Source organism: Sparus aurata, chromosome 15 (assembly GCF_900880675.1).
Source record: "Sparus aurata chromosome 15, fSpaAur1.1, whole genome shotgun sequence".
NCBI lineage: Eukaryota > Metazoa > Chordata > Actinopteri > Spariformes > Sparidae > Sparus > Sparus aurata.
Window position 1 is genome coordinate 26,742,391 of NC_044201.1, and position 25,951 is coordinate 26,768,341.

A 25,951-nucleotide genomic window follows, 5' to 3' on the forward strand; every position below is an offset into this window, starting at 1 on the left:
GTTAATCTGGCCTGCGTTGGGGGTGTTTGATAAAGAGAAAACAGCGAGGGGAGGAGAGGGCGGCAGAGAGGGAGAGAGAGACAGAGAGACCCAGAGGGAAAGAGAAAGAGGAAGAGAGAGATGAAGGAAGAAAAAAAAAGAAAAACGAAGGGAATGGCGCGATAGTGAAGGAGTGTATTAATAGTTAATAGGTTGAGTGTTTGGTGGTGTTTGATAAGCAGACGGCACCTAAAGAGCTGATAAACTCTCCTCATTACCAGTCCTATTCTTCTGCCGCTTTTCCCACAATTCTCCTCTTCGGCATCTCTCGCCGTTAACCTCTTTCTGTCTCGCTCTGTCAGTCTCACCCCACCTCAGCTCGCCGTCTCACTCGCCGCTCGCCTGTCTCCCTGCTCACCTCTCTCCACCTCCCATATCTAGATATAACTTTTTTTTTTCCCCCCCATCTGTCACGCTGCCTCCATCCCTCTTAATCTTTAACTTCTCCTTCTTCTCTTTGCCTTTCTCTTCTTCCTCAGCACTCCTAAATCTCAGATCCCTCTTGTTTGGCCAACTATCTCCCTGCCGTGTCTCTCAACCAGCATGACAAGTGTCTCTTTTCCCCCAGAAATAAAGGAGCAGGGGGGGCGAAGGTATCAAAGAGAATACTGAGCTCACACAACCGCAGGCATTATTTCCACATCCGCCGCTGCATTATTCATAAAACCAACAACAAAGGGAGGGGAACTGCTCCCCACATAACACAAACCTTATTTATCGCAAAGCAAGGGCAAGTGAATCTCTGCACATGGCCCAATCACTCATTGATGCTATCTCTATGAATATGTCTCCGAATAAAAACTGTGTGGGTTTTTTTAAGAGACCTTTACCTTTTTGCTGACAAACTGTAAAACAACCACGACTTAAAGTACACAGTTTTTCATAAATGTTTTTTTTTTCTCTCTCCTGCTCTCTATTCATGATAGAAACAAGGAAGAAAGTCACCGATGCTTGTATATCAGTGTTTGATAAACCGTAAACAAACCCAGAGCCACGCAGGAAGAAGGTGCTTTTTTTTTTTTTTTTCTGCTTGTTTGGAATAAAACTTGTGCCTGATTGTGATTCTCATTTGTTTACCTTCAACAGTTTACCTCCTTCCAACTACAAAAAACAAGAGAAAGTCAGAGGATGTTGTTCTGTTTTCTGTTTTCTAAAAAATAAAAAAAACGCAGTCCCAGACTTAGAGATCAAATGATCCACGCTGATAAACAGGAAATGATGGTCTTTAAAACGCTTTTAAAAGAGCAGCTTACGACTAAAAGCACCACAAGCAACATTTGTGATCTCGCCTTCTCACTCAAGGTCAGAAAAATTGATTGTCAGCGGCTATTAAAGGGCCAGTGCGTGGGATTTAGTGGCATCTAGCAGAGAGGTTGCAGATGTCAACAAATAGAAATATGCCCTCACCTCACCCTGCTCCACAGCAGCATCACACTCATTATAGATGGTTCAGAACAGCAGCGCAACAAGTAATGTCTTTTAAATTTCATGCATTCTTATTCCTTGCCAAAACTGAGCTCTTGATTACCCACAATCAGTGGCGCGCACAGACTTTTTGAAGGGCAGGGGCGAAAAGAAGGGCACATTAGCGTGCGTTTTGGCTCCAAAGAGGGCACTTTAGCACACGTTTCTGCGACCCAAGAGGGCAGTTTTTCATGTTTTAACCAGCCATGGGGGCAGTTTAGTGTGTTTTGCCAACCAAGAGGGCACTTAAGCATGCATTTTGGTTCCCAAGAGGGCACTTAAGCACGCGTTTTGCCTCCCAAGAGGGCACTTTAGCTCACGTTTTGGCTCCCAAGAGGGCACTTTAGCGCGCATTTTGGCTCCCAAGAGGGCACTTTAGCTCACGTTTTGGCTCCCAAGAGGGCACTCTAGCACGCGTTTTGGCTCCCAAGAGGGCACTTTAGCTCACGTTTTGCCTCCCAAGAGGGCACTTTATCATGTTTGAAACAGCCAAGGGGGTAGTTTAGTGTGTTGCCAACCAAGAGGGCACTTTAGTGCGCATTTTGGCTCTCAAGAGGGCACTTTAGCATGAGCTTTGGCTCCCAAGAGGGCACTTTAGCACACGTTTTGGCTCTCAGGAGGGCACCGCCCCCCTGGCCCCCCCCACCCTGTGCACACCACTGCCCACAATGCAACTTTTGTTTGATTTGTGGGTGTTATGCTAGTAGCCGCTAATGTAGCTTTGAGCCTAAACATCAAGCAGAGATGAGGAGCTTGTTTCCAACTTCACATCTACACTTTTTTTCCATGTTGTAGTCTTTTAATCTTTTCTTTTAATCTTCCCATTGAAGTTCCTCTTGATAATGGATATAATCTCACTGCAGGAAAAGTTTGTGAGAAACTTTTAGTTAACAGATGATCTCAGAAAAGTGCCGAGCAGAAAAACCTCATGAGCTTTTTCCACCGAAGATGAAGAAGAAGGATAGAAAAAAAAGAAAGAGAACACAAGACAAAACCTAAGCTTACCCAGTATGGTCAGTATGCAGAGCAGGATCGCTATCAGGGCGTGAACGCTCACTCCCATCCTCCGAGCTCCGGCTTTGCACCGCGTAGGAATCCGCCTGGCATCACACTGACACGACTACAACAGGCAGCAGCACAAACAATGAGTCAATCAGGACGTTAGACACTGCATGTGATTAGATCCTCTCAGTATTATTGTACCAAAAACTGGTGATTCATAAAACTGAAGATTTATGAATATTGAAAAACAGATTTTGCAGTTCATCTGTGCGCTGAAACAATGTTCACAACACACACACACACACACACACACACACACACACCTACACACACACACACACACCTTGATTGCCAGTTTGGTGATGCTGGTCTGGGCGGGTCGTCCTCCGTCATCGATGCGGACGTCCACGCTGTAGTCCTTGGGGTCATCCAGGCTGAACGGCCCCATTTTCACGATGACGTCGGCTGTGCTGTCTGAAGAAGAAAGCAACGTATAAATACACACAGCGAGCGCGCGGGACATGACAACCGCCTTCACAACACAAATTTACCTTTCCTGTCGGCAAAATCCGAGTCTAATTTGTCTGACTCATCACTTCATCTCGCTAAAGCGGATCGAATGTTCACCTGCTCGGTGTGTATAGAGTCTTTAAAGTCTATTTATACAGCAAGCGCCTGCTCCACAGATAAAACAAGATACGAGAACAAGGCGTCGTAACATAAAGGCGGACAGATCATTTGTGATTATCTGTCACTTTGGTGCGTTTAGGATTTGAATCATTTAGGATTACAGATAATGGCAGCACCGGAAATTGTGGCATCCTTCACGAGGGGCCCACAATGGATAAACGCTCAGATAAATGCATCATCATGCTGTTTTCTCTCTCTCTCTCTTTTTGTGATTGGAAACGTCTGTCCAAAGGTAACACAGCCTTTTATAATTTGAATGTAATGCATGCGGTGAATTGAAGGGCAGAAAGGTTGCGAGGGTCACAACACACAATAAGCTTAAAGTCTGAGAGCACAGAAACAAAAGAATAGAAATAAAACGAGGATCGAAAACGTGTTGAGCGGAGCAGAACAATGTCTCCTCAACAGACCGGACCAACAATGCGGTCATTAGTCAAATCCTCGGCAGGCAGAAGTTTCCTGCTGAGACGACTGGGAGAGCAATTTTTCCACAATATCCCACCGTTGGAGGAATTTCAAGGAGCACAATGGCAGGAAAGACCCTTGTGAACACTCAAGCATACCTAGACCCCGTCTGTCAGACAAGACAAAGACAGACGCAGTACAGCTCTGGTTATACGGCAGCTTTAAATAAAAACTACCTGCCTGATGCTGACATTTACACTCGGAATACAAACGATATGAAAGGAGGTACAGTAAAGCTCTTGGCTCAATGATTTCATCTCCCTGAGACTTGTTTCATTTTTTTTTTCTTTCATTTAAATCTGTTCCATCCTTCAGTGGCATTACTTTATATATGAAAGACCTTCTTTTAGGAAGGACGAGCTTTCTTTATGCAGATTTGTGCATTTGGATGGAAAAACATGAACAAAAAAACGGTTGGAACTTTTACAGATAGCAGTGTGTTTTGTGGATTATGCAGTAAAAGAGAGCGACGGAGGTCATTTATCTTGAATTTGAAAAAAAACAAAAACCTTTTCATCCATCCTCCATTTGACAAAAAGCCCACACAACACCAGTAAGTAGCGCTTCTTCTTCAGAACATGGCGGTTCTAGACGCTCAGCGACAACAAAGGGCTGTGGTCCAAACAGTCTGAATAATTACATCCTACGTCTTTTCCTAAACATTTTTTTCTTCACCTCAAGGGGGAAACAACCGGAAGTCAAGGAAAGATATCAGCACTGAGAGAAAATGACTTCACTGACATTAATGCATGTTAAGGAAAGACATCATCTCATTTTATTTTGGAAAGGATGGTCCCTATGCTAGAGGAGATAACTGAAGCTGAAGCACCTTTTCTTAATATTTAGACTCCTCAGGTGGGTGGCGGACAAATGTATTGTCCCTGAAATTAACATGAATCCCACATAATATTAGCAAAGAAACATTCAAATATGTATTTTACACACACTGATGTTAGGCTAACCACGATTTCCTCATGTAATTATGCAAACAAGATGACTTATGTTGCATTAAATCACTACGCAGCAGCTACAACATAACATTTAAGGTTTTCTTGACTTTTGCACATTGCACACGGATGCTAACCGGTAAGTTGTGCATCAAAAGGGTTCATCGGTGTGATGACATAAGTCTAACTGCGCGTTATTGTAACATTTTGCAGCGCTTTAAATAATCAAATCAATCAATTATAAGCCCACTTTATCACACAGCATGATTTTATTCAGTATATGGAGTAGGGTGTCCTCGCTCCTCATCTCTATCCTTGGCATGAAAAATGTTTGAGAACCCTGATTTAGAAGATTTTACTCGCTCTTGTCATGTCTGACAACTAGATGCTTTCAAGGTATCGCACTCACTAAGGAACAGTTCTGTTCTGTTTAAAGTTCAAGAATACGCTCCGGGTTACTTCACAACCGTCCTTCGCGAATAAAAGACTATTCAGCTGCAACCAAGGACTCCCTCACAGGGCTGAGCTAACCGGCTACAATACAGGGCGCTATAGTCAGTCACAATCATGGCCGCCATAGCTTTATAACTCAGTTAGCAACTCATAGCTCTGTCGCTATCGGGGCAAAAGTACACGCGTCTCACAACATGGCGTGATGCTGCTGGAGGTAAGTGAGAAAGATGATTTTTGTTGAGAGCTCAAACTGTCTGACACCCAAATAAGCTTCATACGAGCACTTCACTGGGATCAGATTTCCACTGTTGCCTACAAGACACGGAGTAAGTCACTGAAGGTGTGTGTGTGTGGGAGGACATGGGTACAGATGAAGTCTTTACCAACTGAATAAAAGATGAAAACAGCTTCTGTCCTCCCTTCATCTCATCCCTCCTCTCCGTCTCGTTCTCCTGCTCCTGCGTTGTTTGAATTCATCTCCTTCCCGTCTCTCTGGATTTCTCTGGATTTTCTCACTGTCCCCCTCTATATTTCTTTTGTTCTCTCCTTCTGTCTCCTCCTGTATCTCATTAGTCCTTTCCCCCCTCCTTCTCTTCATCTCTTTGTTTTTTCCTTCCTCCTCCTCCTCCTCCTCCTCTCTCTTGTCTGTCTGGTATTAATGCAGCGAGCTTCGTGTTAGCGCCTGGTCTGAACACCGAGTCCTGTCACTTCACTGTGCGGCTACACTGACTGTTGGAGTGTGTGTGTGCAGATGTGTGCAGATGTGTGTGCAGATGTGTGTGTGTGTGTGTGTGTGTGTGTGTGTGTTTCTGGATCCCGTAATGAAAGCATGCTTGTTTTGTGTTTTTTTTTTTTTTTTTCCAAGTTTTAAAGAGCTGGTAGTTGATGAATATTTTAAAAGCCCTCACTTTGCAGCTCTTGTTGCATGAGTGTGTGTGTGTGTGTGTGTGTGTGTGTGTGTGTGTGTGTGAGTTTGTGTGTTAAGTGATGTGAGGTGCTGTCAGATGATTTTTGGGTGACCACAGCGCTGAGCCACAGGGGGAAGCTGAGGTTCACACTGACAACCAGCACTTACGAAACAACTATCCACCTCCTCTCCTGTCGCTGCCTTTTCCCCTCATCTTTCCACTCTCCTCTTCCGCCGGCCGGCTTCCTTAAAAATCTTTCCCCCGCTCTCTCCTTTCTTACTTCTTTCTCTCCAACCTGTGATTTAAACATTAATGTTTCTGATGCCATCTTTCCTTCTTCTATCATGTCATCATCTGGTCTCCTCGTTTCTTTCATTTTTTCCTCCTCTCTCTCTCTCTCTCTCTCTCTCTCTCTCTCTCTCTCTCTCATGTTTGGCCTATTTTCTCGTCTACCCTCATTTTCTCCCCCCTCTCCTCCCCCTTTTCTCCTCTTTTATCTTCCTCCTGTTTTCTCCTTACTCTCACCTTCATTCTTCTCCACTCATTCACATTTCTGTCTCCTATTCTGCTTTCCCCCCCCCCCCCCCCCGCTCCTGTCTATTATCCCCTCTCCTTTCACACTCATCCCCCTCTCCTCATTTTAACACGGTCTCACTTTAATATTAACCGTCTCCCTTAATCCCGATCTCTTTCCTCTCGGCCTCCTTTCATGTTTTTCCCTCCACCTCTGCCTCATCTGTCTTTCCTTTTCGCTCGCTCCCATCTTCCTCCTTCCTCTTCTCCATCAGTTCAACATGTCAGCCCCCTCCAGGCGCGAGCAGAGAGGAAATGGATGAGGCAAGTTGATGCTTTTTTTTTTCCTTCTCTTTTTTCTTCCCCCCCCCCCCCCGCTCTATGTTTATCTTAACTTTAGTATGTTTCAGGTTCCACTTAAATTAAACAGCAACACCTCACCTAAATCTTTCATCTGACCACCTTGGGCTTTCATCTATTCTGACTTTTAATATTTGACTAGAACAGTTGGTAACACTTTCCCTCTGGCTTTCATGTATTATATGGTCGCGCGATGATCAAAAATGATGAAAACTGTTTTACTTGTGCCATTTTGTGTCCTTAGTCGAATAACCCAAATAGGCTTTTGGAAAATCTGATGTAACAGAGCACCAACCTTTGCCTAAATATCAATGTCTGGATCAAAGGAAACGTCTGCGTCGAGTTTTCTTTTTCTATTTTCTTCACACCATCCTCTGTGTCACAGTCTGTTTATTTAAGCTGACATTTTTTAACTTGCACAATTATTTCCACATATCTTTTACTCCCGAACGGCGCCGGATCTACTGGCTACAGATGCTGCTTTGAATTTAGAATAATCTTGTAATGATAATAAGAGATGGAGATAGCAGCAGTCAGCTGTGTGGAAAAAAAAAGAAAAAAAGAATACAAGTGGGTCAATCGAAATATATAATAACTGAGCCGGTTGCTCAGAAGTCTTTTAAAATCACACTGCTGTGTATTAAATTATACAAAAAATATGAATATCAGTTAACAGTCTGTCCGTCAGATCGATTAAATATTTACATTTATTCAGTTGTAATTCGGCACAGATCTCGTGGTGCCCAGAGGATGAATCATGATGATGGTTTGGTGATACTCAGTGACTTTTCACCACCCAGAGCAGGTCAAAATCCATTATTCAGTTCAATTATTCAGACATGACATTGACCGTGGTACTCCCTGACTCTTCCTCCAGTGATACAATGTGAAAAAAATTTTAATTAATGGTGCAAACATTTTTGCATTATTACTAAGAGCATGTTAGCATGCTGACATTAGCATTTAGATCAAAGCACAGTGGGTGAGCGCACTATAGCCTCGCAGAGCTGCTAGCTGCTGACTGTACAGCAGCTCTGGCTGCATGTACAAACAAACACAGTGGATGTGGAGGAATTAACCCCAGATAGTCACACCGATGAATCTCTCTTTTAATGAGTTTGTCTACTGCAAGACAAGACGATCGAGTAAACGCAATAAAACATATATTCCTGAGTACCACCTTCATGCATGTATAGGATACGGCAGCAGCTGGTGGCGATGTGACAGAGGAACGAACCCCACAATGGTTTCGTACATTGTCATTTTTATAACATACAACATTTATTTACTGACATATTGTTCAGTCCTAACAAACACGTTAACTAAACTGTGCATGTTATGTGCACATCCCTGCTAATTTAACTTCTTGGTGCATTTTTCCACAACCTCCCTGTAAAACAATCAGCAGCACAGTAGCACAATGTGTGACGAGTTCCTTGAACATCCTGATCTGGGATGAGTTTAGAATACATAGAGAGCCATCTGCAAGTCCACCGAGCCACTTGCTCTCATTATTCTCAATATTTGCTGTTGTGCATTCTAGACAACACTTATGGTCCCAGACAGGCTTTCTAAATCCCCCGTCTGGCTGGAAGAGCCAAAGCACGCTTTGAGAAGTTAAAATAATTTCAACTTTCAGCAACAAAGCACTGTGCCTCAAATGGAGTTTCAGTCGTTGCATAGCAACAAGTGCAGAGGCCAGTGCTTTTCCTCTGAGGACCGTTTAGAGCAACAAGCACTGAAAGAAAGGTAAATATGCTCGGAGCACACAAAGACTTACTGCCATGGTCTCTGATGGAGAAGTTGGAGCTCTCGCTGGCCAGGCTGAAACGAAAAGTGGCGGGCTGGTCGTCTTTATCCGTGGCTCTCAGTGTTCCTATCACCTGAGGAGAGGTTTAAAAAGGAACATTTAGAGGACACAAACTTTGTTTTTGTCTGGATGTATGCAGCGTGCCTTTTAAAGGCACTGTATTATACTGTATAGTCAATGCATTTTTCCATGCAACCATCTTAGATACAGAAATACCGAGTGTATCTTACTGTATTAGTGACGTCGTTCTCACAGAGGAAGATCTCATCCACGGCCAGTTCGGGCTTGTTATCGTTGATGTCCTGAACTGTAATGTTAACCTTCACAAAGGACTCCAAACCTGCAGGGGAGAGACGACAGCGAACGGTTAACGGCAGTGTGTTTGTTCCAGAGGCTTACTTTGTAATACAGTTGTCTTAACTATCTCACAGCGTTCTGACAATGGGGATAATGAAAAGAAACGCGCAAGACGTTTCAGTGAGCCGTCCACAGGGAGTCTCGGTGCAGACGTATGTGGGAGGGATCAAAAACATCCGTACATGCGACTCTTGTGATCTTATTTAATGCACATGTCAGACTCAATATGTAACGGCAGACGATGAATACATTTGTGTATTTCTTTCTTTCCATTTTTCTCACTTACTTGTTTTTGCAAATATTCAGAAATCCCACTCATAAGTCACACGCAAAATCATTCTTACAACGTCTCCGAGCTCTTTTGAAGCGTTCTCTTTATGCGACTCAGTTCAGGCGTGTTTGTCTTTACCTTAATGAAGAGATGCGACCGCTTTGCCACAATGCTGATCAGCTGCGTGCGTCTCTGTGTTTGATGGAGCTGATTAAGGTCAAGCGACTGAAAGGATTTCTATTTGTGATCTTTTTGTTTGGCAGCTTTTTTTTTTTTTCGTCACATCAAAGCAGCTTTAACATTTATTCTACATCACTGACGCCGTTTTTTGAATACGCATCTTTTTTGATAAAACGCGTGGCTCTCTTGTACTGAGATTTTTGAAACTATCTTTAGTACAGTACATGTACTGTATATCAGGGACCTTGTCAAGCTCTGGGGACCATTGTGCTCCTTAAACATCGTGACAAGCCCCGAAAATAGATCATTGGATTTCATTCACTGCAAGTCTAAAAATATATAGTTTTGGTTTGGAAGCTGCAAGTGAGCAAAGAAAGCCACTAATGTGATTTTCCTGCTTGCTCTCTCCTTCCCGTGTGGGTCGACCAGGTGTTGAGGCAATATATTAAATCTGTAAAAAAATCCTTGTTAACGTGTTACACTCCCATCCCTCAATAAATCCAGAGGAGCTGCTCGGTGAGAACACACCGTCTTTTTTGGCCCCTCTGACTCCCTCCCTGTATGCTTTGTTTGAGAACACACATGGCTTTAATTCTTTATCTGAGGTTCTATTGTTTAAAGGAAACAGGATGAATAAATGAGTGGGTGACGTACCACTTGGCTCCTCCTGAGCCCTAACTTGAAACACGTGTGTGGCCTCCATCTCTCGGTCCAGCGTCCTCTTGGTGGACAGCTGGCCTGAGAACGGGTGGATAGCGATGGGACAGTCGTCGTCTAAGATGGAGTACCTGGAGAGAGGGAGGAGGAGATCAGTGTGCAGGCTCAGGCAGCGACATTATTTGTTCTCCGTAGATGTTTGCGCAATATCGTACCGTATCTGCTTGTTGGCTGCGTCGGGATCTTTGGCTGTGACTCGTCCGATGTTGCCCACGATGCTTTCCTCCTCCACAGAGAAAGTGTAGATTTCCTGGGAGAAGACCGGTGGCTCGTCCACATCCAACACCTTGATGACTATCTGTCAATTTAAAATCATTTGGTCAACGTTAAGTCTTATCGGGACTCAGACCTGTTAGCTAAGACTCTACTCCTCTGCTCAGGAATATATAATATCTAGAAATAAACACTGAATTTGAGGAGAAACTGAGTTGATTCTAGAGTATTATCTGTCCATGCTGCAAGACTGTATCTGAGGAGAAATGTTGGAATAAGCTGCTTCAGTCTAGATAAAAAAACATCTCTGAGTCTGGTGAGTGAAAAAAAGTTTGAAATAAGAGAAAATAGCTGCGTTTTAGATCAAATTACTTGATATCAGACTTGCTGCAGCAAATTATCCTCAAATCTTTTGGGCTCTGGAGGCCGAAAAAACAAGAAAGAAATCTGCAAATTAAGCAGCAAATTATTTAATAATAGTGTAGAATGACTATGCTGTTACTTGACTGTGAAAAAGAATAATATGTGGCTTCACTGTATAACTAAATTTTAAGATTTCATGACTGACTGAGGCATGAAAGATATATAAGTTAATAATTAATATTATATTTTCAATCAAATAGCCTTCAGTTTCCGAATCATTGACTGCTCAGTTGCGTTATGTTGCACGCGGCTGTGGCCGACTATATTTCCTTCATTCCTGCTTTAATAAAAATTGAATGAAAAGCAGTCGACAGCTTTCCTGGACGATAACTTAGAACCAGATGTCCTGCCAGATATTTACCTGGGCACTGGTGACGGCGCTGTTAAAGTTGTCGGCTTTTAAGTGCATGTCTTCTCGCACCTGGACGGAGAAAGTGTAGGTGCTCTTCGTCTCGTAGTCCAGAGCCTGAAGATCCCAGAGAGAGGTGAAAGGGAATTCAGTCCAAAACATCAAAATACGTATGTGATGTGCAAAACATTGAGACCCTCTACTGACAAATAAGATCTAAATATGAAAGGTTGATTTCACAAACAACAAACCAAACAGGCAACATTCACCTCGTGTCCATACAGTCTAAATCTTACGCAGCTGGAAAACATGAATTTCTCTGCTTTCTCGCTAAACGAAGTAAATTGTTCGACGTCACAGTCCGTTTCTTTATGAAGTTCAGTTGTTTCCATAGTTGGCTCCATCCTCTGAGGTATTTTCACGTATCTCGCACCTGTCTTTCAGAGCGAGGAACACGCTGCATTTGCACTTTATTTTCTACACGCTCGGATGCGTTTCCCTATCTCCATCCTCGGAGCATTTACACCTGTTCGCCGAGGACAGCAGGTGTAAAAAGGCTTCTAAATGTAACAACCCGGTGGAAACAACCTGGTTAAGCTCATATTCTGGGATTTAGGAGACACATTCAAATGCCAACTTCTTCCTCCACGTTAAACGCACCGTGCACCGAAATACATCCGCACAAATTGAGACTCGCGCAGTGTTACAGATACATTTTCACGTCAACAAATACACAGCAGTGAGCTCTGCTTACTGTCACATTTCTTCTTATCATTTCTTCCCCCTGTATTAGGAATAACCTGCTCACTTAAATGTTGTTTCTGGCGGACTGTTTTATCTGTGGATGGGACACCACAGGTAGACATATTCTGTTAACTGGATTATTCATGGAAACAGGGATACTCAGTCGCAGGCTATCAAAGGCGTGTGTAAACAGCTTAACAAGAATAAGACCTTAACCGCAGTGTGGCTGATAGCTGGCTTACTCTGTACATGTAAACACAGCCGGTGAGAAAGATGAGAAGGGCTGCAGAGCTGAGGGGAGAAGATTGTGGTGCGATTCGATTCCAGGCCAGCGTGAGTACAAGCTATTACGGAGCTCATTTCATTAGAATACGTTTTCAGCTCTGTGATGTCCTAAATACTTTATCAGAAGAGCACAATCCAGTCGTGTTAAAACCTGCTAGAGTTCCTGCCGGCGGGAATAGTTCTCCCAAACCAGAAGGAGGCCAAGAGTTTAGGGTTTGAATACCATGTTGGGCATCATTGTCCCGTCAGAAAATCTCACATTTGACTTTGGAATTTGAATTTTTCCATGTAATTGTTGGCATAATTTGTAGGGAGTGAGAGTATTCCACTGCCAGAATAACTGTAAATTTGTACGTGCGAATTATGTACCATGCTGACATTAGCGCAAATTAGCTCAATTTCACCTTGACATTACATGATTATGACCTGACTTTCACATCGGCAGGTGGGAGTTACCGTGATAACAGCTGAGAAGGCTGCCAAGCCACTGATTGATTTATAAGTGTGAAACCAATTGGATCCTTTCAAGGAGACCATGGGACGACTTCCTGCCTGGTGTTTTTAATGTAACGTGGGGGCAGGATCAGGTATTTTAAGCCAAAAAACAATCGTTTCACAGCGCTAAACGGTGGTCAGGTATATGACAAAATAGGTCAACAAAAGTATCAACATATCAGTGATTTGCAGAAAGGTTCCTTTTATATCTATTCTGGCAATAAGGTTGCACTACATCAACCACTTTCATTTAATTCTGAATTACACTGAGCAACCCATACTCTAGTGTGTACTTGGAGAGACTGTGGAGTAGCTCATTGAATTTGAAAAACTAAAATAGGGCAACAAACTGGGTAAAAAAAATGGTTCAATGTTAATCTGGAGAACATTAGTTGTCTCAAAAGCCAACAGGTCCACTGAAAGTAGTATAAAAGTGGCTGATGTCCCATTTTTGCCACTTAAAATGGGAGAACAGTAGCATGAATGGAAACATGCTAAAGTGTTGAAGAAAAGAAATGCAGAAGGCCTAAAAATCTATATTTTTAATCTTTTCAATATTTGGATTCATACTTGCCAGTGAACAACCACATCAGCTGAGTGTTCTCTGCTGCAAAGTACTATCCAATACAGACATGAAGCCGTCACGCTTTTCAGAGAGGTAAAATGAAGAGGTACTTGAGCCCCTCATCCACTCTGTGGGAGTGTGTTGGACAAAAAAAACGATTGTAAAGCCCTGCTCAACTCTATCACAAATTGTGGACAGCAATCATGGCACAAATTCACAAAAGGCAGAGAGGTTAAATGTCTGGAAGTATCCCAACTACCGAAGAAAAGCAACTTGCCACACCAAAAGAAAGAAACACAAGGGCTGAGTCACGACTTTAAACCAGCGCTAGTCTTGAGATCGTCTACTCATTCGTTGCCACGAGAGCCTCCTACCTTTTTGAGCATAAGTTTGCCATTCTTGTCATCATTGCGTTCAATAGCAAAAATGTGGGTTAGGTCATTTGGGATTGTGAAGAGGGGTTCTTTGTTGTCAATCAGATCTCTGTCCTCCAACTCCAGAGTGCCTATCTCCTTAGTCACACTGTGGTCCTCACGAACGGGCATCTCGTACACCCCTGCAGATAGAAGAGACAGTGACAGTATAGGTCAAGAAAAGAAAATGTTATGATTGTAATCTCGCCCGGAGAGAAACTTGTTACACATCTCTTAATCGTAACCACAGATTGTCGTGTCGCTCTAGCGCTCGGTTCTTACTCCGGGTGAAAGAAGCTATGTTGTCGTTGATGTCATTGATGGTGATGGTGACAGAGGTGGTGGCTGTGCTGCCAGAGGCCTTTCCTCTCATGTCCTGAGCTTTGACCACCACCACATACTGACTCTTGGTCTCGCGGTCCAGATTTTCTATCTTGCAGCTGATCCAACCTGCAGAGGGACAGCGAGACAGAGAGAGACAGACAGTAAGGCTGGCGTTAATCTCTGAGGTCAGCTCGGACTCATATTCCAGAATAAAACAACTCGTACATCGACACCTCGCCTCCATTAGCTCGTTAAGGAAGACAAAAGACAATGTTGCTGTGGGATAATATCATGTTGGATGTCAGTGCAGTGAGCTCACCTGACAAGGTGTCGATTTGGAAGGCAGACAGGTCTTGGATCAAAGAGTACCTCAGCTCTCCGTTAGCAGTGGTGGGGTCATCTGCATCGGATGCATTCACCTGAACTACCGTTGTTCCTAAAAAAACAGAAATGTTACAGAGAACGTGTATCGTCAATAACACATCCTGCCGCAGCGTTAAGAGTTTTCAGCAGCTGGATACATATTGAACATCATGGCTGTCTGACTGATTAATGCATTGTGATTATGTGCTAAAACTGTGTTATTTAAGTCAGCAATGTGGCTTTTTTCACAGAGGGGTGTGCTAATGATTGTGACAGGTGTTGACATTATGTTTCATTTTTGCCAGCCTTTCAAAAATGCCCAGTCTATTTTTAATCTAAAGAACCACTCAGTAGTAAATGTCAAACACACGCAGCGACGGAAACTTTGTACATGAAGAATTTGCTTCATTTATTGTCATGGAAACGCTGTCATTTGTGTTTTTAGCGTGCCTGTTTTCTCATAGAGGTTCGGCTGGTCGCAGAACGCCGTGTATGTAATCATTGCATTAGCGTTGTTTGTAGTCAAGTCAAAAGACATTCAGGGTCAGGGTTGGGAAAACATGTTTGGGTTAAAAGATACCCTTTAAATTAGGCTTACGATACGTGTTGTATGGGATAACTTCTCTCTCCCATATATATGTATTTTTCCTTGAGTTATGACAGTGATGATATTTTAAAAACACGATTGCAGTTGCAGTGATGGTCCTGGCCAAACACTAATTATGTTGTTCCAGGAAAAACAGCAACACGATGATATCCGATTGGGAATATAACAAAGAGTTCTACAAATAAATTTGATTTGCCTCATTCAATCACACCTTGAAGTTGATCATTTTCAAATAAGTCCACCCAACTCACCTATCGGTGATCTCTCCATGATAGATCCTTTATACGCTCCGGGGAAAACAGGCATGTTGTCATTGATATCCGTCACCTGGACTTCAAAGTCTCCAGAATCCTCTATCAACTTCTTGTTCCCATCGTACATCCTGGCGGTCAAATGGTACTTGCTCTTCTCCTCTCTGTCCAGAGATCTGGTGACGAACAGGTCTCCTTTCTCATCCACAGTGAAGATGGAGTTTGCTCCTTCACCTTCGATTTCAAAACTCCTCACCCCCAGCGACTGGCTCGACTTCAACTGTGAGAGAAAAAAGAAAAATGAATACAGCTGACTGGAGCGAGGACTCAAATCAACAGCCAACCAGCGGATCTCCACAAATAAACCAGAGTATTCTAGCAGAAACACTCAGATATTCATCAAAGAGCTGGTTAGCAACAAGTTAATGCCCCAGATTCTTGGCATGAAACAACATCAAACTGAATGAAAGCGACAAAAATATACATGTGCCTTCCCTTCAGACAGCCATGGCAAGTAGATTACTGAGCATTTAAAGAGTAAACTATGTAAGCCGGGCCCAGGAATTAGACCAGAAACATAAGGAGGATTCTTGCGTTAGTGATGTTAACTTACCTGTCCTATCTTGTAGGGGATGGGCGCCGGTTTCTCTTCCTCAACGTAGAGAGAGTTCCAGATCCAATGTCTCTTCTGCCTGATCAGGACAGGATGAGACTCCTTCTTCACAATGTCAACAGGGCCTAGCTTCTCTGCTTCCAGCACAGGAAGGCCCGAATCCTCAGCAACCGCAGGTAAAACGCACCAGGCTACGGTGGCCATAAGCCCCATAGTCAACAGCTGGAGCAGAGCCATCATCTGGGAGTGAAAGTAAGGAGGGATGAGGGAAATGAGAGGAGGGAGAGGGATAAAAAGCATGAATAAGGGTGAGAGAGAGGGAAGAGGCGAGTCCGAGATGAATATGGAGGGAGTGGGAATGAGAGAGGGAGCAAAAGAAGGAGAGAGGAGATCACATTAAAACCACTTATCAGCCGTGGACAGACCCCTTCACTGTGCCAGGGTGTGACTCAGAGTGAAGGCCAAGGACTCGCCGTCCCCTTACAGGCCGCCGCTGAGCTCGAGGTCTAGCTATCATTTAGGACCAGGGCTCTTAAACCTTTTCAGCCTGGGACCCAAATGAAACATTTAGCCTCTCATCATGGGACCTGGGCTGAGGAATTTCACTACTGTGGCCATGTGGGGATCCATTAAACATAGGCCTGTGACCCATTTTAGGTCCTGACCCACTGGTGCATCGAGAGAGAGAGACAGAAAGAGAACGAGACGGACAGACAGAGGCGCGAAGACAGAGACGGAGAGAGGAGCTGACATTAAAACCACTTAGGATGTCTGTCTTTATCAGCCATTAGAAAAAGGGCATTTACCATAAAGGGACTGGTTGACATTTTACATTTTTGATTGGTATTTCCTTTTTTCTTCCTTCAATACAGCACATAAAAATGAGGGGGGAAAAGAAAGGGGTTGGGTACAGAACAGAGAGGGCTTTGTTGTTGATACCATTTCTTGAATTACAGGATTATTGTGTCAGCTTTGAACGCTATTTTTCAAGTCAAATGCAATGGTTCCGACAGAACTTAACAGCGGAGCTTGCACAACGAGGGGCCCAACACAAACGGCTCCGGTGAATCAAACACATCCAGACATGGTCAGCAATAAAGGTTGAATCTCAATCTGGCGACTTGGCCAAAACAAATAAGCAAATCCACATTCCCGGTGGATTTAGCTTTTTGAGATCATTCAGTGCGTTTACATGCACATATTAGTCAGATTACAGCCATAGTTCGACTATGCTACTCAATCAGACAACTGCAATTGTCCGAGTATACATGCCGGTGAGAAAATCGGATTATTGGGCCGGAGCATGTCATACCCCGGTACACTAGGTGGTGCTGTACCCATTTCAACTAGTGGTAACAGAGCCACCTCCTGCTGACCTCTTTACGTCACCAGCTGCCTCGGCATTCAAGAAAGATGGCGTACGAAGAGCGAGACGAAGCTACATCTTTGTAAATTTCGTATATGGTGTACATGACAAATACACAAACTAGGTGCACAATGGCGCTCTTTCTTGCGGTGATTACGGAGGAAAGCCGCCGCCGCCGTCCATCTACTTCCGGCTCACAGCCCCGGGGAAAAAAATCTTGCGCCTGCGCAGAACGCAAAATTCGATCCGATCTGCTGGAACGTATACATGCAGGAGTAATGCGACTTTCAATCGAATAATGTGGGTGTTTTAATTCGACTATGAGAAATCCGATCCGGTCCGATTTTAGTCAGACTGAGGTGTATACATGCATCTTAAAGATCCGATCATAGTCGGACTAACACAGTAATTCGGTTTTCTTGAGTGTCATGTAAACGCACTGACTGACTTGAAAAAACACATCAGCAGATCAGTAAAGCGACAATGTTTGATGCAAACGAAAACCAGCTGTTGCAGAGGGAAACAAAAGTATTGGATGAATTGAATATTGACCTGATGATGGCACAAGGGGGAGGTCACCAAAGTTCACAAAGTACCATCCCATTCGCCTGAATAATGTGTCGGCATTTTACTTTTATGTGCAAATTTGTACATGTCATACGCGTCAATATTTCTGCAGTACGTAGTCTATGACGTTGAGAATACACGTTTTATGAGCTGTCAATGTCCAAGCCAGCGACCACTGTTTGAGGCAGTGTTTCAACATTTGTAAGGGTGACACCGCTGGATACATTTAACAAGATGTTGAGACATTTTAGAGGTGATGTTTTAAGCCCCAAATTTTCTAACCCTAACCCTTGTCATAACGCAAAACTGATAATTGGACATAAAGATACGTAGAGTATCAACACATCAGCTGATGGTAGAGACATTACACATTACCAACAACTATCCTGGCGATTTTGTTGAAAGAACATGATTGTTCACTCAAACCCCCAAAAAAGTAACCTTTCAGCCGCATCACAGGAAAAGTCAGGTGATCAGAAAACTCAACAGGAACATGAAAGTCTATCTGAGACTATTTGAACAATGATAAGCTGACATATGTTTCAAACCAGCCGTGGATTCATACACAGTTGACTGCAAAGGCTGTCTCGCTTCTTCTCTACGTAAAGGATAGTTCTCACTACATCAGTGGTGTTTGTTACATCATGAACATCACTGATGCGCTGCGCGATGTAACACGCAAACAACTCGCAATATCGATTTCCTCGATAAAGACAGATTAAATTGTCCTCAGGCGAGGGTTTCACTCCTGTTGAAGGAAAAAAATTTGGAGGAATTTCCATTAAAATTTAAACCAAACTGGCATCTCATCTGGTTCATGGCTCTTGACTGATTACGAGTTTGGAGACATTTCACTGCCTTGCATCACTTGCGCCTGCCTGCAAGCCATTTTAGCAGTATTTAACCAAAATAAAACGTATAAGACGCACACACACAAACACCAGCAGTTGGTAAACTTCTTTCTGACTGTCTCACCCTCTCTGTCTGTCCTCTCTGTCTCCCCTATGGTTCCTGTCTCCCCCCACTGGGCTCTATCTAATAACGCAGAAATGCCAGGGAAATAATCTTCAAAACATTTTAGTCTATGTGCTCTGTACACCAGGAGATATCTCAGCAGAGCCGCGTGCCATCCCAGTGGAAAGATTAGTGCATTTTATTGTCTTCCAGCCATTAGCAGCAGGGAGGGAGAAAGAGAGATTACGATGAGGGGATTATACCGGCACAAAGTCTTCTCCCTCTAATGGCCTAATCTCGTATTCTGCTGACCTCCCCTGACCTCTTCACACGGCTCCCCGCAAATCAGCTCAAACAAAAGACTCAACAGTGCTTTTTGGCCTTTACTTCACATGCTTTTGTTTGAGTTTTATATTTTTCCCCTTGTGTTTTTTCTTTGTTGGGTTTCTTTTCGGGACAGTAATTAATTACGCAGAAGTGAATCGTCCTTTATTGCAATTTACTGTGGACTTGAGCAGAAGTGTGAATGGCCACAGATAGTTTGGTGCCGTTCTTTTCTGATTGCGGATCCCAAATCTCTGGTAATAAACAGAAAGTGATGACATCATTTCGCCATTTAATACCTTAATCTCACTCGTTACTGTCCTTCTTTTACATCAACACTTTGATCTCACTCTTCACTTCAAAAGCACCTTTTGGCACTCGTTTACATGTCACATTTAGTTACAGTGTGGGATTTTGCTTATTCAAAGCCACGCAGCTGGTATACACTTAATTAACTTGACACATTGATGTCTTTCATCAGTTCACACTGAGCCTCTCATATGTTGTTGCTTGTTCGCAATCTAATTTATTTTCTGCAATCATTCCTCGGCACTTCAGAAACACAACCCTGAACCCAACGTACAAATAACAACAGACGTCCCATTCAGCCACCGTCACAAACAAAATGTCAATTTTGGCATGCTGATTAGATATTCTGAGCCCTATAAATCTATTAAACATTAATTACTGGTTTACTGTAGATGCCTAGTCTATATAAAGAAGCAAAGTCTGAATCCTTGCAGGTGAAATGGCCAGAATTCAAAGGTAGCTCCGAAACCATAACTGCTTACTGCTGCTCACTATACAGCTCTACCATAAAGTACAGAGGTGATTTACAGTGGTTTCGATCAGGAAGACAAAAGACCCGGCAGTTTGGCATTAGCAACAGACAAAATAGGCTTTTAGAGCTGGAATTATTTCAAATCATACTAAGTCAATTGAGGATATAATTCAACCAAACCTGAGGTGATTGTAGAAGGACGAACCAACACGTTTTGGTGAGTTTTATTTAGCTAATTTCGAGTTGAAGTTTGAGCTTGCTGGGTTAATGGGGCAGTTAAGTTCATCTTAGTTCGATAAATGAGAGAAACTGGAATTCAGACAGTGTATGGTTATATTTTTCTTTTCATTACGGTGTGGAAAAAGTGTACCATTATTTACTTATTAGAGTAAAGTAGCACTTTTTACCATTTTTACATCTCCCAGCTGAAACTACAGGGGCACATATTTCTTTGACATGAACTCAATACTTTTGTTTCTTCGCGCTCGTTTTAAATGGTTTAAACTAAATTCTGGCCATATCCAACAAATCAAAATTGGCTATGTCGCCATCAACTGCCTCCAGAGAAAATAACGAGACGCCCCACAACAACATGAAAACTAGGATGTGAGGACAGAGAGGGGCAATTAAAAGAAGCTTTTCCTTTTAACTTCCATTAAACTTGTATCGTGTTGGTAAATCATTCAATCTCACATAAATAAAACTGATGAATCTTATATTTAAGTGCGTCAACAGAAGTGTGAGACATGGCTTCTGTTTGTGACCCAACATGCTTCCTGACAGTGTCCTGCAGCGTCCTCCTCACGGTGCAGTTTTAACGGCGCGTCACCCAACATCCTTCCTCTCAACTTGTCCTGAACAATCAAAGCTATCACAGCCTGTTCTGTCCGCACATGTGTGTTCTCACGTAGTGGCTCACAAAAACACAGGGGTCCTTAGATGACTTTCATGGAAAGCGGTCCTCATGTGAGCTTGGAAAACGTGTTTTAAGTAAACATTTTTTTAAGGCTTTAAGGTCAAAGTTTGGATAAATACTGGATAATTAAAGTTCTCGATTAAACTGGTTAAACGTGACTGAGACTTATATTTATCTAAGTTTGTCAGTATTACAAGAAAACAATGTCTAAGCATGTACATGCAGTATTTAGTGACCCTTCTCTCCTTTCACCTGAATAAAATGTTGGCAGGTACTGGTTCTGCAAACCACCATGTCATACGTAATATACTGACACATCTACAAAACCCTGTCATATCACATTCTTATCACATGTGTATAACTTTCATGTCCAGGGGGGGATTGTGGTGAAGTTACTGCCGAGATGGTTGCCAAGACGGTGACTGTAGTTGGGAACTGTTTCAACATTTGTCAGTGAGCAACCACTGGGTATTTTTTGACGAGGGATCACGGCATATCAACGTTCTGAAGCGTGACAGCGCTGGATACTTTTGAGAACACCTTGGGACACTTTCCAGCCATGTGTGTGGTGACAAAGCCAGGGATTCTTTTAATGAGCCCCCGAAATATCTCCTGCCTTGTTCATGGCAACAGCAACTGGTATTACACCAAAAATTGAAAACTGAACCTTGAAAAACAACCTTGTTCACATGTATTCTACCTATTCTGTCATGCTCGATTGTTATCTCTTATTCTAAGAGGTAACGACAAAAGAAAAACCGATGACAGGGATGTTTGTCCTCTTGAGCAGGTAGGGTTCCGCAATATTAGTTTCACTGGATTAATAATTGATAATGTTTTGGTTAATTGGGGCTGTAGCCATCCTGGGATATAATATTTATCAAAGCAAAGAACGCTGAAATTTTAGGAGAGAGGCTGAATCAGAACCCAGCCAGACGTTTCCTCACCATCACATACAGGACAACATCTTACTCACACATATACAGTAACATCCTATGACCGGTTACACACAGGCGCACAATTATTGCTGCGATGACAAGTCCTCTGGGGTTATTTTCCCTAAAAGGGCATTTTTTAAAAGTGCATTTCCGTCTTCAGCGGCCGACGTCTTACTCCTCCCCTTTTATCAGCAACAGGAAGTGTAAACACAATGCCTTCTGGGAAATGCCGACGGCTGTGTTAATGAACGGTCATCATTAGCGGGCGTCCACACCCTTCCTGGTATTCAGCTGCTGACTGCATGTCTTTCTTAGTTTCTCTCTGTGTCACACTTTGTCCTTTTCTCTTTCACTCTGTTGGTTTTTGCCTCTTGCCGTCTCACACTCTTTACTCTGCTTGTCTTGACTTTCCGTCTCGCACTTTCAACCATTTTGTTCTTCCTCTTAAGTTTCTACCGTACCTCCCCAGCTGAATCGCTTCAGGTGAAAACTGCATCTTGTTTTTCACACAGTCTATTCCTGTCTCCTGCCTATCATTCCTGCGTTTTTCCCTTTTCTCACCTTTTCTTCTTCACCTCTCTTCTTTTTTCATCCCTGACACTCTCTTTGCCTCACCTTAAAAGCAAAGTTAGCACCCTATAAGATGGTGGATGATTGGTCTGGAGGGTACGCATGCCAATACACCAGACCTTTTAGTCCAACCCAGCCTCTTCAATCTTCGTACAACAGCAGGACTTTCGACTATGAAATTGCCTGCAGTGCATTCGTCAAAGTCAGTCGGTCCCAATTAGTTCTGTGGAGAACAGAGCGAGAGTATAAAGAGCGAGAAAATCCAAGTAGTGTTGAGGTAATGGGTCAAATAAGCAAAGCACTTTCACTGGGGTGACTGGTCTTCATGTTTTCTGTGAAACCCAGACTCAAAGTTGACTTTTAAACCATGTCCATTATATTTTGCAATGTTTTCCTGAGCCTAGCCATGAAGTTTTGTTGCCTGAGGGCACGGCCACACAAAACTGACATCAAAGAACTAGCTGCAACAAAGGCCGCCTCACATCGCCTGTGTCTCGACCAAAAAGCTGCTCCTGAACACACCGCAAAGATCACAACTGACAGCCAACGAGCTTGTACGTTCGGCACCTGTGGGGTGGAGATAAAACACCTCTCCACAGCACCGGATAGTGGTATCCTCTCTTCATCATTCTAAAAAGGGGAAACCGGAAGGCTCTGGCCTGCAGATATGCAAACCATTGTTGTGATAAAGCAATGTTTTTTGATAGCACTCTTGCTAAATCAACAATTTGTCTGATAAAGAAGTTGAAAATAGTGCTGGGAAAGAGACAGAGGTCAAGAATAAGCAGAAACCGCTCCAAATGGATGAAATCATGGACAAAGCAGTGACCGGGTCATCGGACTTTCCCTTTCTTATCCAGTTTCTCTTCTCCTGCCCCCCCACGGATATCAGTTACCCACCGACTAATAGAATAACTACAAGAAGTGAGAGTAAAATGACCTTGTATTAGTCCTATTTTCATAGAAAAAACAACAAACTAAAGCAACCCAAACGCTAAATGTACAACTAACATCACACATCGTAACACTGTGAGAGTTTGAGACCCTTCAGAAAGCACAAGAGTGGCAGTAGAATGACGCAGGACAACACTCAGAGGAAAGTCTCGCACCATGTTGACTGAAATTTGGAAGCGTTTTTCTTCTTCTTGGCAGCCGCTTCATCCATCTTCAGCAGCAAATTGAAGGGAGTGGAGGGAGGGTGCGAGCGGAGGGTAACAAACGTCAGGCAGGATTGTTTGCGTATGCTCACCTCCACGTCTGGATTGAGCTGCCAGGTAGCCTCCCATCCCTCACAGAAACTGAGACACGAATCACAAATAAGCAGACGCCCATGGGAATTGGAAGTGTTGGCAGGTATGCGTGGGTCGCTAAGGTGACTATGGATTTGCTCTCCACAGACGTTGAAGGGAAAGATTGGCCTATCATTATAAATCAGTCGAGGCTACACAGACTGATGTATGGAAAGTGACAGGAGTATTGAGCATGATCAAGAAGATGTAAATTAAGTTTAGATTTGTGTTTATAGTTGTTCATACCTGTCATTTTTGATTTATGCCGGTAGTTGTTAGTCACATTTTTAATTTTCCTTCTCGACTGTGAGCGCCATGCATGCAAATCTCACTTCAGGATTATACAAAGTTATTTATGGCATCATTTATCAAAGGCATCTTTCAGAGGTATGAAGAATAAATAACATCCAGGAATATCTGTAATTACATCTTTACATTGTCCGCAGGCTAGGGAGTGTGTGTGTGTGTGTGTGTGTGTGTGTGTGAGTGTGACAGAGGAGCAGAGATACAGTTGTCATTCTCCGGGATGTTTTGTGACTGGCAGACAGGTCTGACCTAGTTTTACTGAACCAAAGGCTAAAGCACAGAAACGAGTCAACAAGACTTCATAATCCTGGCGGATGTTGCTGAAGGGTGGTTGAAGTTCAGGCACAAGTGTGGCTGTGTCGTTTTTTTGTGTTTTGAAAAATATAATTCAGCTCGGTCCACTGTGATGAAACCCGAGGAGACAACAGGAATGTATGTTATCATTTGGATCTCATTCATCACATCTTTGATGCTGATTAATGGCACTTGAGCCTCCACCGCGTTTGACATAAACCTAAAAAACAAAGTAGCATGCCGTGTTTTCTCTCTGCTGCTCAAATACAACTTTGCAACATGCTCAGGAAGGGTAATGTTCCTCTGATTTTCAAGCTATTTTATAATTATTCAAATGTGACATTCAAATTGGCACAGTGACTCAGCGGTCCACGTCATCCCTTTAAACCAAATCCTCACCAGTGGCTATACCCAAAGGCAAAAAAACAAGAATTTGAGCTCACGGGGAGACTCTAGCCTGGTTTCAGCTTGAAGACAAAAAGTTTGATCAGAGAACAAAGATTTTCATGCCAGCGCAGGAAACATTGTCACAAGCATACTTTGATTGATGTGTCTATAAATGTTGGATGTCTACTTACAGAAATAGAAACTCTAAAAATGACACATTTCTTTGATTAACAAGACATATACTCTTATGCAAGCGATGTTTTAACTTGATACCACTTGTATTGTTGAATTTGGTTGAAAAGTTAAACTAATGCATGTCGTAAACCAATGGTTTTAAATTAATGTCCCACTGTATGTAAGCTTACGAGAAAATTACCCTACTTCTCACTTAATATATATCATCACTAAACAGTTTCCAAATGTCCAAATTTGGTCACTTCCGTCTTGAAAGAACAAGATGGCGACAGTTGTAATGCCAAACCCAAGACTTCAAAACGGCGGTAGGTGTTGTCACTGTGTTATATGTCTAAGCGTCTGTCCATATTTGTATTTGCTCTGATTATTCATAGTCCCCAGAGGATGACTCCCAAAGATGTTAATCATGACCTTCTGAACTTACATTACCTCTGTCAGCATGCTTAGACCAAAGAATCCGTACGTAAGAAATACATCTATGCTGATGATCTTGGCTACCTAACGCTCCCCAGAGGATGAACTTTTTACTTTTTTTGATCTTTAAATGCTCAGAGGACGATCCCTGTTGACTTAGGTGATCACAGGACGGTTTCTGTAGCAGCACCCTCACATCAACATATTTTACTTGCACACAAGATAGCCTGCTGCATAATGGAGCAGGCTGACTGCGATGACATTTGCTGAAGCTCCCCAGAGAAAGGATTTGTTCAACTGTATGGTGCGTTCAAGAGGTCAAAGTTGATACTTGTAAGGCTCCAAAAATCAGAGAAATCGTTCCTGTGTTGTTCATCTTGTCCAACACTTTCTTATAAACACATCCGGAGCTTCAGACTTAAAGTCATGTTACATAAAAGCCTGCCTCAAAATGATGTCTTTCACACAGTTTAGCTTACTTTACTCCACTACCCTAAACCCATGCGTTTGTTTATTTCACAACCTCAAATCTGTGGTGTTGTTGGACTACTGAGTGCCGTAGTGTGTGTGTGAGTGTGTGTGTGTGTGTTTGTGTGTCTGTTGTTGAGATTAAAACAGGTTTAATCACAGAGCAGCTTCTAACAATCTGTCTGCCAGCAAGTCACACCAGGAACCGCTTCTACTCACACGCACACACACACACACACACACACACACACTCACACACCACTCTCATGTCACAGAGTGTATTCATGCTCTGATTGGTGTTCGTACATATTCTAGCTAATTCTATTTTCTCTCGCAATCAGACAAATCAGATTTTATTAAA

The 25,951-nt window shown here is 42.9% G+C and overlaps 1 protein-coding gene across 1 annotated transcript in view; it reads right to left on the reverse strand.

Moving 5' to 3' along the window:
- cdh5 (cadherin 5) overlaps window positions 1–25,951 on the reverse strand; it is a 39,726-nt gene that overhangs the window by 10,559 nt on the left and 3,216 nt on the right. The window contains exons 2-13 of the mRNA XM_030442138.1: window positions 15,822–16,061; window positions 15,209–15,488; window positions 14,307–14,423; window positions 13,946–14,113; window positions 13,625–13,806; window positions 11,174–11,278; window positions 10,332–10,474; window positions 10,114–10,247; window positions 8,882–8,991; window positions 8,622–8,724; window positions 2,849–2,979; window positions 2,509–2,623 (exon numbers count right to left, since the gene is read on the reverse strand). Of these exons, the coding sequence (XP_030297998.1) occupies window positions 2,509–2,623; window positions 2,849–2,979; window positions 8,622–8,724; window positions 8,882–8,991; window positions 10,114–10,247; window positions 10,332–10,474; window positions 11,174–11,278; window positions 13,625–13,806; window positions 13,946–14,113; window positions 14,307–14,423; window positions 15,209–15,488; window positions 15,822–16,061 (1,828 nt within the window). The remainder of the gene's footprint in view (window positions 1–2,508; window positions 2,624–2,848; window positions 2,980–8,621; window positions 8,725–8,881; window positions 8,992–10,113; window positions 10,248–10,331; window positions 10,475–11,173; window positions 11,279–13,624; window positions 13,807–13,945; window positions 14,114–14,306; window positions 14,424–15,208; window positions 15,489–15,821; window positions 16,062–25,951) is intronic.